Source organism: Littorina saxatilis, linkage group LG17 (genome assembly GCF_037325665.1).
Source record: "Littorina saxatilis isolate snail1 linkage group LG17, US_GU_Lsax_2.0, whole genome shotgun sequence".
Classification (NCBI taxonomy): domain Eukaryota; kingdom Metazoa; phylum Mollusca; class Gastropoda; order Littorinimorpha; family Littorinidae; genus Littorina; species Littorina saxatilis.
This window is the reverse complement of record NC_090261.1, coordinates 18404474-18426140: the sequence shown is the minus strand read 5'-3', so window position 1 is coordinate 18426140 and position 21667 is coordinate 18404474. Positions and strand designations below refer to the sequence as shown.

General features: G+C 38.9%; 1 protein-coding gene across 2 annotated transcripts in view; it reads left to right on the top strand.

The window, feature by feature from the left end:
* Window positions 1-21667, top strand: part of LOC138952779 (ral GTPase-activating protein subunit alpha-1-like) — a 499987-nt gene that overhangs the window by 448328 nt on the left and 29992 nt on the right. For both annotated transcript variants that reach the window (XM_070324510.1, XM_070324511.1), the window contains exon 47: window positions 6812-6922. In XM_070324510.1, the coding sequence (XP_070180611.1) occupies window positions 6812-6922 (111 nt within the window). The remainder of the gene's footprint in view (window positions 1-6811; window positions 6923-21667) is intronic.

Below are 21667 nucleotides of genomic sequence, written 5' to 3'. Positions count from 1 at the left end.
TTATCTGGTAGAGTATCAATAGTGGTCCATCGCGATATAACCTTGAACGGTTGAAAACGACGTTAAACACCAAATAAAGAAAGAAAGATCAATAGTGGTTGCTCTAACATTCGTGTACAATGGACAGTCAAATAAAAAGTGTTAACAATTTTCAACATGAAAACCACACCTGCAGAAAACATCATTTGTCAAATGTCTTTTAAACATATCTGCATTTAAATCACTTATCTCTAATCTTAATTTACAGTGAATGATTTCTGCTTTTCGAACTTTAGAGTAGACATACGGGGGAATTAGAGGGTCATCTCTGGACAAAAATCTTTTAAAACAACCAATTGAATTCGTTTGTTTTATATGATAAAGATGTTGCGGAAGGAAAAAAGGAATGCTTATATAATTCAGTTCTACATCGAAACATTTGCCTATCATATGGTTTGCGTCGGTGGTACGGATTTACTGCTGAAATGAGAGATGGTAAGTAATCAAGTAAATACACTGGCGCTAGACCATTAACTAATTCAAAATAAACGATCAATTTATGTTTTCTGCGCCGTTCTTGCAGTGTTGTAAAACCTGACTCATTGTAAAGTTTTTGATGGCTTGTTCCACGAACAGCTCCAATAATAGTTCTAATAGCATCTAGGTGCATTTTTTCAAGTTCAACTGCCAACATTGCATTGCAATTATCCCATATTACATCTGCATAGTCAAAATGAGGAAGAATAAAAGCCTTATACATCATTTTTAGTGCCTTGCGACCGAGTCGATATTTATTGGAACGCAAACATGCAACTAAAATACGAGCTTTAACAACTATAGAGTGTACATGATGATTCCATTTACAGTCATTTTGCAGATACACGCCCAAATGTTTATGAACAGTGGTTTCAATTAATATCTCTTCGCCAAATGTTACCGGCAATGTTTCCGGTTGTCTTCTAGTAGAGACAGTCAATAATTCAGTTTTGGACTGATTAAAATTAACTTTCCAATTTTTTGCCCATTGCATTATCTGTTGTGCATCAGAATTCAAAATTTCAGTGCGTTCAAGTGTCTTATCAAGGGACACGTACATACTCGTGTCGTCGGCAAATAATTTAATTATTGATTTAATATCAACAACAATGTCATTAATATAAACAAGAAACAGAAGTGGCCCCAAGACTGACCCTTGAGGGACACCAGAATGAACACAGCGGTAATTTGACATGCAACCTTTTATAACTACAGCTTGAGTTCTATCAGACAAATAATCTTTAATCCATTCTAATAACATATCTCTTATACCTATTGCGTATGATTTATAAATCAGACCACGATGCCATACTCTATCGAACGCTTTGGAAATATAAAAAAATATTGCTTGTGATGTACATTGCTTGTCCAAAGATTGACACAAATCGTCATATATACCAAGAAGTTGAAAAACAGTTGAGTCACCTGGAATAAAGCCTGACTGAGATACTGTCAATAAATTATGATCTGTCAAATACGTAAACATATGAGTTTGAATACATTTTTCCATTACTTTACCGATACAGCTTAATAAGGTTATTGGGCGATAATTTGTGCATAATGACTTCTCGCCTTTCTTGTAAACTGGGGTAATTAACATGTGCCACTTTCCAAGCCTTTGGAAATCTACCTTCGGCTAATGATCTACTAAACAGTTTTGAAAGTGGATCAGAGACAACGTCTACGGCTGCTTTAAGAATCTTGTTATGAACAAGATCGGGACTAACTGCCTTGTTTTGGTCAAGGGATTTAATAATTCCAGAAACCATGTCAGTAGTAATGATAAGTGGAGGAGCGGATCCTGGGTGCTCTGACAGGGTTGGAAAAGGATCATCTTCATCATCAACACAGGATTGGTTAACAAAAAATGTATTAAATACTCCTGCTTTCTCCTCATCAGAATAACAAATAATTCCGTTATTGTCAATTGGTGGAATTTCTGACTGTGATAGGCCTTTCTTGGTCATGAAATTATTTACTAACTTCCACCAATCTTTGTTACTAAAATGTATTTGCGAAATTATTCTATCGTCCAATTCAATATCATATTCTTCTTTTCTTTTACGAATTTTGTCTACTAAAATGTTTCGAATGCGTCTGAATAACGCCCAACACCACATAGAATCTAAACGTTTAGCTAAACTGTGTATTATTTGTTTTTTCCTTATCAACTTTTTAATTCCCTCGGTTATCCATGGGGCATCTCGTTCATTTATCACAACTGTTTTTACAGGCATACAGTGCTTGGCAGCAGTCATTAGTATATCCGTAAATGATTCGACTGCTGCATCCAGTGGTTCTAAGTTAACAACCTCAGGCCAATCTAGATTTTGCAAATCATCTACAAATTTCCCAATATTGAGTTTTGAATAATTATAAATGGTGCGCTTGAATGAACGTTTTAAATTAACTGTTTTCTTTATTTTAACATACGGACAAGAATGGTCACTGCAAACTGGAAGGAAAATATCAACTGCATCTATCATGTCTGGACATGGGGTTAATGATTCAAGTCAATAAGAGTGGATGAATGTTCTGTAATTCGTGTTGGTTCTGTCACGATTTAAAACAAACTACAGTCGAACCCACTTAAAACGAACACGCTAGTTACGAATTTTGACTTATAACGTATTAGTTTTAAGTTCCCAACTGAATACCTCTTTCTTCATGCTTAAAAAAAATGCTTAAAACGAATTCTTTATAACGAATTTATGCTTATAACGAGCACTTTTTGGATTCCCAAGCATGCATAATGTCTGTAATTTACTCACGCTTATGACGAAATCTTTAAACTCGTCCCGAGATCGACATATCATGGGAATTTGAGAAGTTTGAATACATGTGTCAAAGTCTTCCCTTGCGTCGACTGCTTGAACCATTGCTCAACCGATCACTGAATAAAGTTAAACTGATTACACTGTACTCACAAAACAATTTCAAATTTAGAATCAAAGTGATTGATAGCTCAGACACTGAACATGAATGACTGACTGACGTTTATTTCCTTCGCGAATACCAAAAACGAAACATCAATGTTTAGAACGGAAGCCATTGCCAAGAAATATAGATGCCAGAGTGGTTTCCCTTGGACAAGGGAAACCACACTCTCAACGTTTGCGTTCGCCGGTTCGCGATAGTTTATCAGTCAGTCAGTGCTTTCGATTTGGATTTGAACATCATGTTGCAAAAAAAAAAAAAAATAAAAATAAATTGGCCAAGGTTTGCTACCCGTCGCCAAGGTAAGTGATTCCGGACAAATGATAGGAACACCGCGAATGTGGACAGTGTCAGTGTGTGCGTGTGTGTGACCAAAAACGTAACAACTGGATGAAACATCTGTGTGCTCACTCTCACTCAAACTCAACAATCATCACTCAACATGAGACACACATGAACATGTAACTGAATATGTCACTTTATTGTCTAAACGTGAAGCAGCATGAAAGTTGCGAAAGAAACAAATTGAAACACCATAAAATGTACAAGACTTAAAAAAAAAAAAAAAAAAAAAAAATCAATCAATTTTCTTAATACGAATTTTGGTTAAGACGAACTTTTTTTCCGATCCCCAGTGATTCGTCTTAAGCGAGTTCGACTGTATTAACATTTAATAATCGTTGAAGGTCGAGGCGGAGGGTTGTTCATACAATCAGCATTAAAATCGCCAAGTATTATCAATTTCTGTGGTGTCCTTGATGCTGACTGAATTGATTCATCAATCAAGTCCCAATAATTTACATTATATATAAATCTATAAAAAGTACCAACAAGAAGGGTCTCCTGGTCGATTTTGGTTTCCACCCATACCGCCTCTCGAGAAGGTATGCTCAAATCGTATCTGGGTTTCTATATCAAATCACTCTTCACATACACCGCCACACCCCCATGAGCATCACCAGGCCTATCGCATCTTACTGGTGGATGAAAACCATTCAGATTAATATCTTCATTATCAACATCTGTGGACAACCACGTTTCTGATACAGTAATAATATCGAAACGTCCTAATTCGGCCTGCAAATGAAATATTTTGTTCTTAAGGCTTCGTACATTAATATGAACAATAGATATGTTTTGTTCTCTATCAAGAACTGGTCCAGGGTTTGGTTCCATATTACAACAAAGCAGTGCAACAAACACAAACATATGAAACAGAAAAGCATGTTCACAAACATCAATGTACTGACGAGGACATTAGAAAAGTTCGTCTTATTTTTCAAACCGTTAATTATTGACTCACATGCGAAGCAAAAGTGAGTCTATGTACTCACCCGAGTCGTCCGTCCGTCCGTCCGTCCGTCCGTCCGTCCGTCCGGAAAACTTTAACGTTGGATATTTCTTGGACACTATTCAGTCTATCAGTACCAAATTTGGCAAGATGGTGTATGATGACAAGGCCCCAAAAAACATACATAGCATCTTGACCTTGCTTCAAGGTCAAGGTCGCAGGGGCCATAAATGTTGCCTAAAAAACAGCTATTGTTCACATTTTCCCCATTTTCTCTGAAGTTTTTGAGATTGAATACCTCACCTATATATGATATATAGGGCAAAGTAAGCCCCATCTTTTGATACCAGTTTGGTTTACCTTGCTTCAAGGTCAAGGTCACAGGAGCTCTTCAAAGTTGGATTGTATACATATTTTGAAGTGACCTTGACCCTGAACTATGGAAGATAACTGTTTCAAACTTAAAAATTATGTGGGGCACATGTTATGCTTTCATCATGAGACACATTTGGTCACATATAATCAAGGTCAAGGTCACTTTGACCCTTATGAAATGTGACCAAAATAAGGTAGTGAACCACTAAAAGTGAACATATCTCATGGTAGAAAGAGCCAATAAGCACCATTGTACTTCCTATGTCTTGAATTAACAGCTTTGTGTTGCATGACCTTGGATGACCTTGACCTTGGGTCAAGGTCACATGTATTTTGGTAGGAAAAATGTGTAAAGCATGTGAGTCGTATGGGCTTTGCCCTTCTTGTTACAACATCGACTTCGACGACTCAAATGGTGTGAAAAACTGGCATCGTTTAATATCAAGAACAATAAGAGGGCTAGCGACAAGCCTCTTGACCCGTACAACAAAAGAACTAGACATGAATTAACATTTTTGATATTCATAAAATAAAGTTTATGCGTCGATAGTTTGACTGCGACACCGGAGTAGCTCCCAATCCTGGCCCTGAACTGTTGAAGACTACATCCACTCATTACGTCACAGCTCTTTGCAAGATTTCAAACCAGTCAGAGGCCAGGAGGTGGTACCACGTCAGTGCAGCGCTCAGAATGATACAACCGGGAAAAACTAATTCATATTCAATGCTACAATAGTGGATGACTGAGAAAGGAAAAGAGAATAACAACATCATCTGACAATGTCTCAAGATGAGAGTGAAATAAGAATAAAATAACAAGACAATCACCACAAACAACACCAACAAAGAGAACAAGAAAATGATTGATCGGGAAAATGTAAACAAGTACGAAACAAATCAAAAGATAATAATTATAAATAAACGCTTCAAACGAAACCTTTTAGGCCATTGGCTCTCTCTCATTTCAACATACCAGGAAACAAGAGGGGGGGGGGGGGGGGGGGGGGGAGTTGAAACAGGCGAGCACACGGACTGGAGTGACATCTTTCTGTTTTGGTTACTGATATGGCCTGTTTTTACACACTCGCACCAGTCACACACATGGCACGGCTGATGCGACAAGTAGGTCAACATCACTTAGGGCACGGGAAAGTTACCAAGACAGAGTTTCCGTGCTGAATACCGTTGCTCTACATCGGTGATAACTGCATACCAAGGCTTGTGTGGAAGGCAATACCACCAATAGGCACATGTTTCCGTTGCCAATGTATCGTCAATAATAGCAACTTAATATTATTGTATATCACGTTTGAATGTATATTCCAAGTATCAATGAGAAGCATCAGTAGAACATATGTAAATCAATTCCATATTCTGTTACTATAGACGATTGCTACCTCATTAAATTCAGGGACAAAAAGTCTGGAACACAGCACTGGAAGCATTGTAAGGTAACACATATACAGTTACACAAGAGGAGGAGGCCTCGCATGGTAGTGACTCTCGAAACTGCACTGCCTTGCTTAGCAAAAACTACACCATCTCACACCCAGGTGTCTTCGAGTTTTTTCTCCCTTTTCAGTTGTCTGGCTTTGGCGGCTAATTCTGACCGAGCCTGAGTCAGATCGTCATTGATGAAGAGCTTTGGGGTGGGCGTCCGGGCAGCTGGCCAAGCACGATCAGGAAAGATCTTCCTGGGGTCGGTCTGGGACAAGTTCTTCTTGTTCCTCATAAGAGAGAGCTTGAACCTGAACGAAGTGAACTTGCATATGATCGCTCTGTTGTATGTTTCTCCTGGGCCAGGTCTCCTGCCGACTCTATGAGATCTGTCGATCATCGCGTCAGTAAGGTCAACGCCGACAGACTTCCCAACAGCCTTAACAACAATGTCGGTGTCTTCTTTGTCCAGCTCCGGGATGTTGTTTTATTCAACCTTAACTTCAGGAATGCCAGCAAATTGTGAATATCTGTATCTTGTATGTTTCATTGATCCTGGTTCATAGACATCTGAAAAGGCATTTTATATTAGGACTGTCATGGTACTTTACATTCAGGGTAACATACATTAGACTTACAGTTACATCAGCGACTACAAGCAGATGTGCAAGCATACGTGTCTGCAAGCATGTAGCGCTCCCATATCAGAAAAGAATAATTGATAAACTAAACCTCCTTTATTGGTTGTTGTTTCAGTTTCTGACGTGTTCCTGCCATCGGAGCCAAGCAGCAACAGTTTGTCCGAGGTGGTGCAGGCAGAGGCGACAACGACGGCCCAGCTCTCTCCAAACACGGCACGCCAGCGAGGTAGGCGTGTTCAGTCCGCTTTGTGGCAGAAGGGGCTCGACAACCTCATTTTCATGTAGCCCTGGCTAATTCTTAGGCTCTAGCGCTACCGCTCAGCATATTCTGGTTGGACATGTTAATACTTTTTGTGTGTGTGCCTGATGCAGTTATCGGTGAAGGGGTAGTGTGCGTTAGCGTTTTGCGCGAATTCAACAGTGGCTTTTTTATTTTTTGTGGTGCCGCTAACACTTTGTTTTTGCAGGTTTTTGACAACTCTTGGAAGTGATTTGCGGGATTATGTTCTAGTTTTTCCAGCTTGGTTTATTGGTGATGCAGCAATATTGATTGGTCAATCAAAGGTTGGAAGGTTTTAGAGACTGCTGTGCCATAATGAGATGTAGAGCATATTGTATCAAACTGTTTGGGATGAAATTTGGAAGCTGGGACAATGTTTAAAAAAATTGATTATTTATTATGCCTGAGAAAAAAAACAGGGTGCTCAAAAGTATACCTGCTATATTTGTGTCTGACATGATCTAATCTTCCTTTTGTAGATTTTTCTCCTGTGTCTTTTCTTAGCTTCCCCCTGCCGCACCGTATTCCTCAGTTCTTTCAATTTCTAACTGTTGTAGTTAAACACACATTTCATTGTAGACAGGAAATCTAACTTTGCATATGAATTTGTATTTTAAGCATACTATAGTTCATTTCTAGCAAAAGTGTTCAGAAGCGGAACTTTCATGAACTTCGTATCATTTCCTCAAAAAAGTGATTATACCTGTAATATTCTGTCATCAGGAAGTATTTAAAATGTTCTGTTCATGTAGGTATGAAAAGGTTCAATCTGCTCATTTGTAGACTATTAATTGTCACATATTCAGATGACATCTTCACTTTCAGCAATTACTCTGATGAAATCATAATGTTCTACAACGAGCTACAGAAAGTAATAATTGAAAAAGGAAGACAAATATCATCTTTGTTAAGAAAACTATAAGGCTCTTTTTTCTTCTTTTTTTTTTAGTATATGCATATATATATATGTGAGTTTGTTTGCCTGTTTGTTCCAAAGACTGATGCTACTATTAAGGGATGGAGTTGGTGTATGGAACAAGGTGGACGTTTTAAAACAGTGAGTATGATCCAAACAAAATGATCAAATGTGATTTTCGCTGAGACTTTTTGTCATATCTGGCCAAATTACAGCAGCCATTAGAACAGCTCTCCTTTTACAGCGATGCAAAGTCGTAAGTGCCTGAGCCACTCAGAAAAGGCCTAAAGACAGCCATCTTTTGGGATGGGTTTGAGCTTTAATTTCACAGCTTTTTTGAGGTCCTCGGTGCAGTGAAACTTCTTGGCATGAAGTCTGATTTTCTAAGAGGGAATAACCAGAATTCACAGGGGTCAAATTGGGACTGAAAAATGTGTGAGGCAAAAATCGGGGATCATTTCCACTTCTAGGAAGTGAGTTACTGCCCTTATTTTGTTTTCATGGAGGAGAAGCACGTTCTGAGTTCTGGTGTCGAGTCGTTAAAGCATTTGCTTTTATTGTTATTTTAGTTCTACAGTGCTCTTGTTTGGAGCGCTCTTCTGAAGTCTTTTTGGCTTGTCAGAGTTTTCCCAGTTCTGAATTCTTTTTACACTTTTGTCAGATTGTAAAATATGGAGCTACTTTGATTCATCTAAATTTCTTCAAATCTGTAACAATTTCCACTGTGTCATTACCTTGCTACAGTCTTTCAAAGATGTAGAAATGTTCATGGCGCTTGTTAAAAGACTGAATTTTCAAGCACTCGCAAAAGTAACGTGTGTTGAAACATCATTTTATTTCGTAACGATCGATCTAATGAAGTCATTTCTGCAGGTTGTACCAGTGAAAAGTTTGGCCATTCAAATAATTTACTTTTAACGATCAGTGACCCGAGACATATATAAAAGCGGTTTCATCATTTTTTTTGGATCATACGTCATATATTTGTTTTATGTTACTCTTGTGTTGTTTTAGTAACTTTAGGTAGTATGACATTTTGCATATTTGCAAGCATAATAGAGAGAGAGAATGTGTGTGTGTGTGTGTGTGCGTGTGTGTGAAAGAGAGAGAGAGAGAGAGAATTCATTCCAAAGTGAAAGTGTAAATACTTAAACACTTGCATTTTTGCAATTACCCTTTTGAAGATCTTGATCATGGACTTGAATGAATCAAGCAAGAGTTGACAGTATGTGTGAGTTGTTGTGTATTGACTTGTTTTTGACTCAAAGAAGACATTGAAGATCTTTCTGTCAGTTTCATGAACGTTTTCTCAGAAGTGCAATATTCCATTTTGTTGTCGTTTGAAATGTGCCTGGAATCTTATTGAATTTCATCCATATCTTAGTGTTTGTATTTTCCTTCTGCGTTTATATATTATTTTCATTATTGATGATATAATTGTACAGCAGGCAGCTCTTTCTTGACTGGAGTGTCATTTTTAAAGTATTTTACTTGTTTCGTGTGAGTTGTCATGACCAGCTCAGTTGTGTATCAATTATTGCAGAATTCCAAGTCAGACTTGTTTTCAATGACATATGGTCAAATGCAACTTGTTGTTGAAACCTGGTTCTTTTTGAGAGTATAAGATAAATTCCTCTGGTGTGGGCAATCATGTTTGCAGCCAAAAATGTGTCCATGGTTTTGATATGAGGTAATAGCATCCTTCAACTTAGAAATCAACAGATTTGCCTCTTCCTGTGCAGATTGGGAAGGTTTTGTTCAGTCAGTTTCGGAAATGACGCCCATGTCAATCTTCTAAATTAATTCACCAAAAATTCGTTCCTTGCACAGAATGCAGCCATGCTGTTGATGATTGGTGTAATAATGTCCAAGTGAAAGGATGCTGTGACTGGGAACATGGTCGCTAAAACATGTTCGGCCAGTGATAGACAGCTAAGTCACATCACCTCTTCTTGTCCAGATGCTGTTTACATGTAATTAGCTGAAGGCAGCAGATTTTCATTTCATTCTAAATTTGTTTTCCAAGTGGGATTAAAGGAAAAGGAAGAGATAAATTGACGGAGTCAAAATGAATAAAGGTGAGTAGGGTTTGGTGGGTTGAACATTCAAATGAAGGAAAAGGATACTTTTTTCTTAATTATTCATCAGAATAAAACCTTGTGCAAAACAGTACTCTGACAAAGCAGTAATACATTGTACCACATTTTTGTGTATACAATGTACAGTTTATATACGAAATTGTCAACAAAACCCAACTTTCCAGCTGATAGTTTTTGTTTAGGAGTTGAAAAATGATTGTAGTGTCATAAAAGTCAAACATCAGTCGTCAGGACCATTATGAATACTTTAAACCCTTGCTTTTTCAGTTACAAGGTTTTTTAAATTTAGTTATTCTTTATTAACATTCACCGTGCTTCGTGGGTCGTGGACGACCCAGAGCCTCACAAAATCGTCTTTATCTCTGAAACTATTTGGAGTTTTTAATTGAGACTTCATGTAATCTCTAATCACCATACGACCGTCTCATTGCCCAACTTTTGAAAGAATATCTTTGTAAACAAACAAATAAACGATGATGTAATTTGAACTACACAGTCCGGATGATGTGGGTCGTGGACGACCCATATGGAATTACGTAAGGAATTTTACGTTGTTTATCCTTATGCAGATGGCGTGGGTCGTACACGACCCATACTCTGCAAAGAGGCGACAAAATGTTTATCCCTATTCGGATGGCGTGGGTCGTGTGCAACCCATACTTTTTACGTTGAATCCTTCTTTGGGAAGTTTGGGTCGTACACGACCCACATCATCCGGACTGTGTAGTCCAACGCGTGATCCGGTGAAGGTTAAAAATCAAAGGTGAAAATTGTTAATTGAGCAATTTTACGTTACTATTTCATAAGATATTACTTTGTCCATGAATGTAAAGTAGGTGAGCCTTATTTTTTGATGACTGTAACTGACCTGTGGCCAACATTGTCACTTTTTCCTCAGAACAGTTGATTCTGGGCAAACTGACAGACGACAACACCTGTTAAGAGTTTTCATTGAAAAAGAATATGTCAGCATGTCTTTCACATGATGGGATTCATTTTAAAATTTTTAAAAACGACAGATGTTTATTTCATCTCGGTTCAGGAGGATTTATTCTGTCTCTCCAAGAAGTGTTAAAACTTGGGACCAAAACATAGTGACAGGATAAGGAGTGTCTGGTGACTTACTTTATGGTCAAACAGCATTAACAACTTTCATGCTTTGCTTGTTTTGTGTCATATACATCATTTGACATTCACAGTCCTTCATTTATTATGTATATTGACATTGACAGTTCTTCATACAATATCTTCATGTAGTTCATGTCCTGTAACTAATATTAAACACATTGTACAAAGCACAGCATCAGCTTAATTTATTTTTGGAGGAAACTCAGTCACTGAAATCATTCATTGAACATTATAATCAAATTTAAGTACATGTATTAATATTGACTGATCAGATTACAACATTCATGAAATGATTCAGTTCGTACAGGCATGACTGACATAGATGTTGTCATACTTTAGTGATCAATAATGTTATTGTTTTCAATTGTAAAGAGGAGAGTTCCAATAAAAAAAACTTATGCACACTTTACATTCCAATTGTTTTCTTTATTTGGATTTTTTAAAGCAAAAATAGTGTACATGTCAGTTATACTTATAGTCCAATCAATTCAGAATTTAAGGTTACAAAATTAAAACAAGATAACAATAAAAAATGAACTCACCAGAAAACAGCAACAAGAATACATAAGAACAAGAAGAACAAGAACTTTTCGTCTTTGTCAGCACAATTAAGTTACAAAAACAATAAGCTAAAAAGAAGAGTTGACAGAAAAAGAAAATGAAGAGAATGAGCACAGAAGATTTCAGACAAAGTATTACCTAACCTAACCTAAAAAAGAACACAATCTAAACAAAATTGTCTTAAATTAAAACTTCATGGTTTTAGAAGGACATTAGGGAGTGAAAGTTCTGGCTAACAAATCCACCCTTGTACATGAGTAGGAAGTACGTTAAATCTTCGCTTGAAATCAGCTGCGCTGCACAATACACTCAAATCGCCTTCCCTACCGGAAGTTGACATAACCTTGAACAAATTTCTGCAGCAGACGACGCCTACACCTGCCAGTCGGCAAGCAAATCCTCTGAGGTACGCGAGCTATATGTGTTCAAACCAAGAATATTGATGATTGTTGCTATATGTGGTGATTTTAACAATAGATGACACAACAGATTTAGCTGTTGTTATCGCGTACACATGTTGTTTTTTTATAGAGAATTGAGCGACAGCTAGATGGGTAAGGCCTTAGAAGTTTACCGGCCACGTCAATTCGAACACTTGCACTGAGTTTACTTTACATTTTTGTGGCGAGCCCTATAGTTTTTTTGAATATTTCATCTGTGTTTAGTCTTCTGTCTTAGATTTATTGCACTGTGATAATGAAAAAAACAAAACAAAGGGATGAATAGAGTTTTCTACCAGTGTTAGGAATGCATTGGCGGGTGGGGGTAAAAAAACCCCACATAAGAGCTGTTTGATTTGTCTGTTTGATATTACACGTATTAGATTTCTTTAGCTAAGCCATATATCTTTACAGAATAAAGAGGAAAAATGCATGATCTGCCAAATCAGCACCTGCAAAGAAAAGGAACTAGTTAAACTTACTGCAAAAGGTTGTGTTGGAATCAACACAGCAAGTACCAAAATAGGCGAAGGAAGCATGCATGCATATTTTGGAGTTTATGTGCCTATGTGTCATGTGTGTTTCTCCCTCTTTCTTTCACTCACACAAAAAATGTTTCATTATTTTAATAAATCTTTATCTGTTAAACATTAAATCAATGTTTCTTTGTATATATAACAGTCATTTCAGGCGAATGTAGGTATACTTGCGATTTTTTGTTACGTCAAAGTGAACATCAAGACCTGTATGACTTGGGAGAGAGAACGATTGAGAGAGAAAAAATGTTTAAAAAATGTGTTTTGACTTGCGGATATTGACATTCACTTTGATATTGAAAAATTGTGGGAAAGAGAAAGACAGAAACACACCCACACAAACACATAGACGGCATACGATTACGTCTGAATGCAAATAATTGTACTAGAACGTCATCATTTTAAAGTTTCTGAAGGTATACTTATATCTTTTTTTGGACATGGCAGATTGCGAACACTATGATACATATCACTCAACATGCATATTGTTCAGACACTACGATCACTTTTACCTCTTCTGATGCCATTTTTCAAAATGGGGTTAATGGTAAATTTTGCGGCAGGATGTACTGTGCAAAAATGTCTTGGTCAATTATTACACATTGACAAGCTTCCATTTGAAGCTTTTAACAATAACAATAACAGCACTTTATTGTCCATTAAAATATTACATAAAAATGGAAATTTTTCTGCGGCACACCCTGCCTGCCTGTAAACGATTATAACAACAATTGTATAGGACGACACACATAAAACATAAAACATAAAAGGGATACAATCAAATATGATATTGCACTATGTGAATTTACCCTCTCAGAGGTTGTCATCGTGGATTGACGCCCGACCAAAGCTTATTATTGAAGCCCGACGGATGAAGACCTCGAAGTTTTAAATGGAAGCATGTTAATGTTATTGTAATTCAATCTGATGATGATCTCTTTCCTGCTTCCATGCGGTTGTGAACCGACCAGAATTGGTTCTGTTCTGTTCACATACTACTTTCGGTCCACCTACCTGCAAGGGTCAAGTCCCAAGAAATATATCTCCGTATTCCTATCTCATCACTCTGCTCCTGTTTTTTTGTCTTTCACATACATTTTCCCTTCTTTTTTTACGGGTTTCTGGACAGCAAACTCTAAACAATATCTTTTCATTCCAAAAGCGATCGATCTTTGGAATTGACTGAAGTAGTCCGGAAGAATTCATGCATCAACTTACGTCAAGTATTCGACGTCATCACTTCGCATAACTTATGGTCTTTGTATTTCGTAGGCCTGGTACATTTCTTACTTGTAAAATGACCCTCAAAGCTAACCGAGACTAGTTGAGGTCCCGCAGTGGGGCACTGCGGTTATGAAATTAAAGGCCCCTCCTGTTTTTGGAACCGCAGGAGCTTTCTAGTTTGCTGTTAGGTAGATTTTTGGTTCCTCTTTCCTGTCATGCTCTCTTTTTCTTCATGAATTCTTTTCTTTTTTCTGCCTTCTTGCTCATTCACCTGTATTTTTTCCAAAAATCTCTTCTCTTGCCGCTTGTCTCGCGATTCATGTATAGTTTAATCTGTTAGTGTTCTGATGTAAGTCCAGCAGTAGATAGGTTAAGCCTATTTTAACATACTGGAAACTGGTAATCTTCCAGTAGGTATTAATTTAGTTTTACTAAAGCCTGCTGGGACACAAGTAATGGGTTAGTGCATTTGTAAACAGGAATCGCTTGACAAGTGGCCCCCTTCATCCCCCCTTCCTCGTCCTGATATGGCTCTGCGTAGTCGGCTGGACGTTAAGCAACAAATAAACAAACAAACAAACTAGTTGAGGTTGTATCAATGCGCCTCACCAGAAGGTGATCATTGGCTTTTGTAACTTAAGTGGTCATCGACAATTGGTGACCAGTAATTTTTAATGAGTTTGGGCTTTCTGACCAATCACAGAATCTGTTTATATAATTGAAACGCCAACTTGATTGAATTACAATTGTTTTTATATTTTTTTTAATATGTGATTGTTTGGACTCTGCTCTCCCTTATGTCATTTTTGGGGGTTAAAATCATTCGGATGCAACAGGAAATATGCAAATTGAGAATCTGATCTAATTTTATCCCACAAAAACGTCATGCAATAACACTATGTCCAGCCATATTGGAAAGACACGTTGCACTAATCCAAATCGAAACACATCATTACAACAAACGTTTACGAAAGATTTGCACCTCTTACAAGATAGGTCCTGTGATTGTAACTGATCGTTCAGATAACCTATTCAATAACCCAAACCTCATTTATACTATTGTTGACATGTCATCATATTAAAATTTCTGTATCATAAAGTCGGTCGAGTACATTTCTGTAATTTTTCACACTTGTTTCAACACACGCTGAAAAATATCAAACAAAATATTAGCGAAGTCAAATTTTTTGGTCATTCGCTGTTGTATGGTTTTAAAGATGCATCGCCAAAATTGGCAAGATTGGTATCCGTTTTAACGGGTTCTCTCTCTCTCTCTCTCTCTTGTCTTTCTGTCTCTCTGTCTCTCTGTCTCTCTCTCTGTCTCTCTCTCTCTCTCTCTCTCTCTCTCTCTCTCTCTCTCTCTCTCTCTCTCTCTCTCTCTCTCTCTCTCTCATCTCGCTTATCAGTTTTCCTTGAGAAAAAAAAAGTGTGCAACACGCTTTTCACTTTACAGAGCAACACAATAGATTTTCATGAGTGTTGCATGATTCAGTATTGAATGCGCTTTTTCCAGGTCTGACTGGAACGGACTTGTGTCTGTTAAATTTGTTACATAATACAAAGATCGTGCTGACATCAGTACCGATGATGAGATTTATACCCATAAGTCCCCTATGGAAAATTTTGTGGCTACTCAAATCTCCGCAACCGGCGTGGAACGGACTTACGCAAATGACTCACGATGGGGTGTACTTGTTTCCTGGAATGTTGGAGGTTGTCTTCATGCCAATGATAGACTTGAACTCTGGTGATATGTCATGCATTTTACTCCACCCTGATCTTTATATGTGAACACGCTCAAAAGTGCCAGATGACACCAGTGGTCACATTCGATCAACCGTTGTTCCAGAAGGCTCAGTCTATTGTCTGACCTGACAGTCCAGTCAAGAGTGTGGTGCTCCGACTGGGACCTTTTCATACACAAATGAGCTTTCTTGGTTGTGTGGGGCAGCTGGGTGGAACTGGTTTCCAAGAAGTCCTTGAGCTTGTTTTTGCACCAAATTGTGTTGTTCACAGCCTTAGTGGTAAGACGCACTCTCGAGCTGTGCACGCACATATGGTCGCTGCACTGACCGCCCTTCTCCTTTGAAGTTTGGTCAAGAAAGTACTCATGTTTACTAAATACATCACTTATAGTTCCTCCTCATCAGAATTCTCTCTTCTAGTTCCACTGTCTGATGCGTTGAAGCTTTATTTGAACAAGTTGCCCCTTTGTTTAGTCAAAAAAGTGGGTAGAACTGATTTATACCGTTCAGCAATTTATGGGGGTATATAGGGAGATATGCACACACAAAAAGTCACGTTTTAAGCTGTGCAGAGTTTCATATTAAGCATGAATCACTGGACCACGAATTCACTTTAATGAATGTTGCTACAATGTTATTCTTAGTAGGTAAATCGATTTTAGATTTAATTGTACATACTCTACCATACCTTTCAAAAGCCTAGCCCAGGGGGGTTAGAGCGATCGACGACCCATAATTTTTTTTAAAGATTACTGTCTGAAATACCTCGGATTCCGAAAATAGCGGAGAGTTTATATAATCTGGGCTATCACGTGACATCCGGGTATTCGAGTTGTATTGCAGCAACATCGATCCCATCTCTCAGCGTCTTCGACTTCAGAAAACCGGTGAGATCTTTCTTTTTTGCTTTGTTAACATTAAGGATGAGTTCCCCGGGAACTCCTCTACCTGCTCAGCAAGATAAGCAACTCAGCACTGCTGCTGTTCCAAAGCCCAAGTGTAGCAAAGCCACGCGACAGCTCGACCACGCAACATGCTCTCTTCTTCGCCTGAGTGACGGAAAAGTCCATTTCAAAACAAACCGTGTCCGTGTTGGCTCGCTCACCTGGTGAGAAGGGAACCGTGCCCACTTGGGCCTTCACAGACGCGAACCCCCCTCAGCTCACAATCCAAAGATAGCTTATTGCTTTGGTTTGTGAGTCGTAAAATGTGAATCGTTAATCTGTAGATCTTCTTTCTGTTCTGTTGTCTGTCTTCTTCTTTTTTGTGTGTTTTAATTGTGCCTGAAGTCAGTGGTCGAAACGTCGTGCTTTCTTATTCGAATCATCTTCGTCAATCACGTGAGTACAGTATTGTTCGGTCTTTTTATTTCTCGCTCTCACGCGCAGTCACCATTGTTCTGCTCTCTTAACACTATTGTGACTAGCATTGCCACGGCGTTAACGTCCTGCCTGCCCAAGCTTGCCACCAAGAAACTTCCCAAAAAACAGTAACTGTAAAGAAATCTGTCTAGCAAGCTTGAATTAAGTCCAATCACCACCAAATGTTGTGTACTAATTAAAAAATGGATGCCCAGTTCAGTCGTGCTATTTATAAGTTTGTCACGCGATTTGTTTTAGCAAAGGGGGGGTGAAAGGGGGATAATTTGTGTTTTTTAACGTTTTTTTGTGTGTGTTTTCTTTTCCACTGCTTTTTTAAAAGTTATTTTTTAACAGAAAGTATTGTAAATAATTTTATAACCAAACAAGGTGTAAAACCTATGAATTAGCTGAAATATTGTTAAAATTCTACACAGAAATAAGGAGACAGTACAAAGAAAAAAACAAGCAAATCCCGCATTCACTCACAGCATCCTGACTCAAATGAAACAAAACTGTGACACTCACCAAATGATGTCTAGGTAATCCATATTGAATATAAGTCACATTTTCACAACAAAGTCCCAACTGTACACCTATGAACATTTCCAAAAGGATTAGGCTCCAGCCATCCATTGTTATCAGTGCTGCCACGCCCCCCTTGCAACTACACATTCGAAGATTCATGCAGTACCACCCTAACACGTGTAGTTTGACGACTCATACTAGCAACAACAGGACTGTTTCTTCCTCAATATCACTGCTATTATCGCTTTCTTGAGGCGAAAACAACACGTCGGAATCATGATCTACAGGGTCCTCAAGATCCAACATCCGGAGAATCTCCTCCCGTGACAAGGCTCGCCTTTGATTCATTTTTTTTCTCGAAAAAACCACACAAATCAGGCTAATTTTGCATATGGCGGAAGGGCACACCAAGTGTGTCAAGGGAAACAACTCAATTTACTGCAAGCTTCAAAAACCGGGAAGCAATCACGAGTCGTGTACCTTGTATGTCCAATACTAAAATAGTCACTTCCCGTCCGTGGGCGTGTCAGCGCTATTACTAATATAGTCACCTCCCGTCGTGAAAGTGTTAAAAGACTTCTGGCCTTACAGGGGAAGCAGAACCACCGTGACGAACACTGGGCTCACCAGACTAGCTTCAATTACCAGCCAGCTCTCAGGTCGAGTCTTTTACTCTCATAGAGTATACTCGATTCTGCTTTGCCATTTGGGAATTAATCCAAACCTGGCGGATCAGGAAGTGTTTTACTTAAGAGGTCTGAGCAAGTGGTTCCATTGTTCTCCCTCACTTGGAGGCTCAACCTTAAAACTGGCTCCAGCACACCTCCCTTAGAAGGACGGGGCCCTTCAGTTAGTGCGGCTGGGGCCTACCCACTCAGGCCAGCACCCTCTTCTTACATTTTAAGGAATAACGCCCCACGAGCCTAATTCCCTCTCAACCCAGGCTCGTTTTACAGCAGCAACGGGGAGGGACCAAAAATCTGAGATTTTCATTGCTTCTTCTGCTCCCTTATTGTATAATAATTTTCTTGTGAGCATCGACCCCTTCCTTCCAGCTGCTTCATTTGTGCTCTCATGTCGAGCAGACGCTTGTAGGAGATGCACACTACTAGCAGCATTATCTAAGTTTCTGTTCCTGTTCTCAGGAATTTTCTCATCGACATTAGAGAGCAGAAGATCTTACTCCGCTGATCGAATCCATACTCTGTGTTAGTTGTTTCTGTACAGAGGATCTCGTCTTATAGCCAGCGAGATGTCCTTGGGCTCAAAAACTTGAAAGCATGAGGCAACCTCTTCCCAATGGTCTTATGATTTGACCTTTCAAAGGCAGCCTCTTGGGCTCAATTCACTTCTTAGTGACCCATCAGCTACAGATCACCGCGGAACCTCATCTTTAGGTTGTCTCTCCGCCTGTTCTTTGCATTCAGGCTATTGTAAGGTATGGTACACTGTACATGTATGTGCAATTAAACAGATTTTTTCTTAAATCTCATTTTTAATAAGCATACTTACCATACCTTACACGGATTCCCTCCCGCCTCCCCTCTTCTCCTAGAATGGAAGTTCAGCAGAGATTTCCACCAAAGGAAAAGTGAACATGCGAGATGTCAGATTATACTAACTCTGGGCTATTTCCGGAATCCGAGGTATTTCAAACTTTTGTTTAAATGATGGGTCGATCGCTCTAACCCCCCTGGGCTAGACTATTGTAAGGTATGGTAAGTAAGCTATTAAAACTAGATTCAAGAACAAATCTCAGTTTTTGTACTGGCGTAAATTGCTTGAAAAAATGCACCATTTGTGCAGAAAATCTTATCTGTTAACTCCGGAAATGTACTTTATGTTTTGATTGTGGCAAATAATAGTTTATGGGATGTCTAGTTTGTGGTGCAGTTTTTTTTTGTGGGGGGGGGGGGGGGTTTCTACTTTCCAACTGGCTTCCGGGGCATGCTCAGTCTTTATTCTTAATTTTTAAAGGGCTGCACTCTTTGACTTGAAAAACAACACTGTTCTGTTCAGATGATTTTAGCGCATTTTTAGTATTCATGTATTATGCACTCACATTCACTCAGTACAAAACAGCTGAGATCAAATTTAAGACAATTTAAGTTTAAGGTTGAGGCCTTTTGGGGAAGAATTTGACTGAACTATTTAGTGTCCCAGCGCAAACAATATACCTTTTTTTTACCATGTAAACCATCATGAAAACTACAGATCTGTCAATTGCCTTTTTCATGGGATAAGAGCATCCTTCCACTTGGACAGTACCAAATATCAACATGGTGGCTGCTTTCTGGGCCCGTATGCTTATGGGGGAAGTTCGCGACAACTCCCGAAGTTTTCAGTGACATTGGAAGTACTTGCCTCACTTTCGTATTCATGGGCCGGAAAAAGGGTTTACTTCGAAGCAAAGCGAGGAAGTAACTCAGGGTAGTTTGCGAATACTTCTAATGTTTTGAGCGACATCGGAAGTACATCCTCACTTTCGCATGCATGGGACGAAAAAAGAGTTTACTTTGGAAGCTAACGAGGAAGTAAATGAGGGTAAATGTACTTCAGCCAGACCCAGTAGTAAACACGCTACTTCCACAGTTTCTCACTGCAAAAAGGCAGGGCTTTTCTTCAGTTTTTCATATCAAACCGAGCTGACGCAAATGAAAGTCCCAAAGAGAGAAAATAGAAGGAAAAGTCGTATCTTGTGCATGCATTTCGTGCAAATTTCCCTGAATACAAACCTGAGTTGCCAGCTTTGACTTTTGTTTGTTCTGGGTCATTGGCCACCACTCTTTCATTCCCGCTTATACGAGGGGGTTACTGTGTTTCTATGAAAAATGGGCTCGTTGTGTGCATGTGTGTTTGTGTGTTTGTGTGTGTGTGCGTGTGTGTGTGTGTGTGGGTTTGAGTGTAAGTTTCTGCTGTTGTTTTTGTCATTGCTTCATGTGTGTGTGTGTGTGTGTGTGTGTGTGTGTTCGAGTGTTCGAGTGTTCAAGTGTAAGTTTCTGCTATTTTTTTTGTCATTGCTTTATCTGTGTGTGTGTGTGTGTGTGTGTGTGTGTGTGTTTGTGCGAGTGCCTGCCTGCCTGTGTGTGCGTGCGTGCAGGTATAATTGTGCGTCTGTTCCTTCATATGTTTGTTTGCGTGTGCGCGCGTGTCAGTGTGTGTTTGTGTGTGTGTGTGTGTGTGTTCGATGTTATGTGTGTGTTTGACGGTGTGTGTGTGTTTGACAGTGTGTGTGTGTTCAACGGTGTGTGTGTGTGTGTGTGTGTGTGTGTGTGTGTTCGACGTTATGTGTGTGTTCGACGGTGTGTGTGTGTGTGTGTGCATGTGTGTGTGTGTGTTTGTGTGTGTGTGTGTGCATGTGTTCAATGGTGTGTGTGTGTGTGTGTGTGTGTGTGTGCACCCCCCTATCCCCCCTTACCACACACTATTATGAGCTGAGTATTTGTGCCTCGATATTTTATTGATGTTCTTACGTTTTATGTTGTTTATTATGATTCACCACACCTGAGTTTCTCGTAATTGAGATAATACAGTGTTCTATGTCTATGTCTATGTCTAACACACATGCACACACGCGCGTAGGCTAAACAAATACAATCTTGACTTTCAACTTTATATAAACATACATCCTGTACACAATTAACGAGGACAAACAAAATGTACAAATACCAAAGTACAACAATTTATCTTTTGTAAAAATTCGGACACACATTTTCCCAATTAATATGAAAGTCACTGAACTTATCTTCTTTTCACTACACCTTATATCTTGATTCTCCAAACACTGATTGATTTCTGCCTTTTCAAATTTACCAGTAACCCAAACGTTCGCTCTAACCAACCTATTTTGTCCAAAACAAGTTTTACCGATACACAATCATTAAAAAAAGAAGAGGTTTAACATAACCGACTTCGCTACCACATAAACAAAAAATGTTTTATTTTCCCCAACATTCTGGTCAACAAAATCATTATTATAGACAGTCATTCAATTTCAAGACAATCATCACAGCTTTGAACCGACCCTTTCGTTCAACCAGGCAGAAGCAACAACTATAGTAAAAGCTACAGCGTGATCAACGTTCGCCCATTTACGAACTCGTGATGAGATTTGTTTCCTCTGGTCACCAAGCCTACCGTTTACAAACGCATGCGC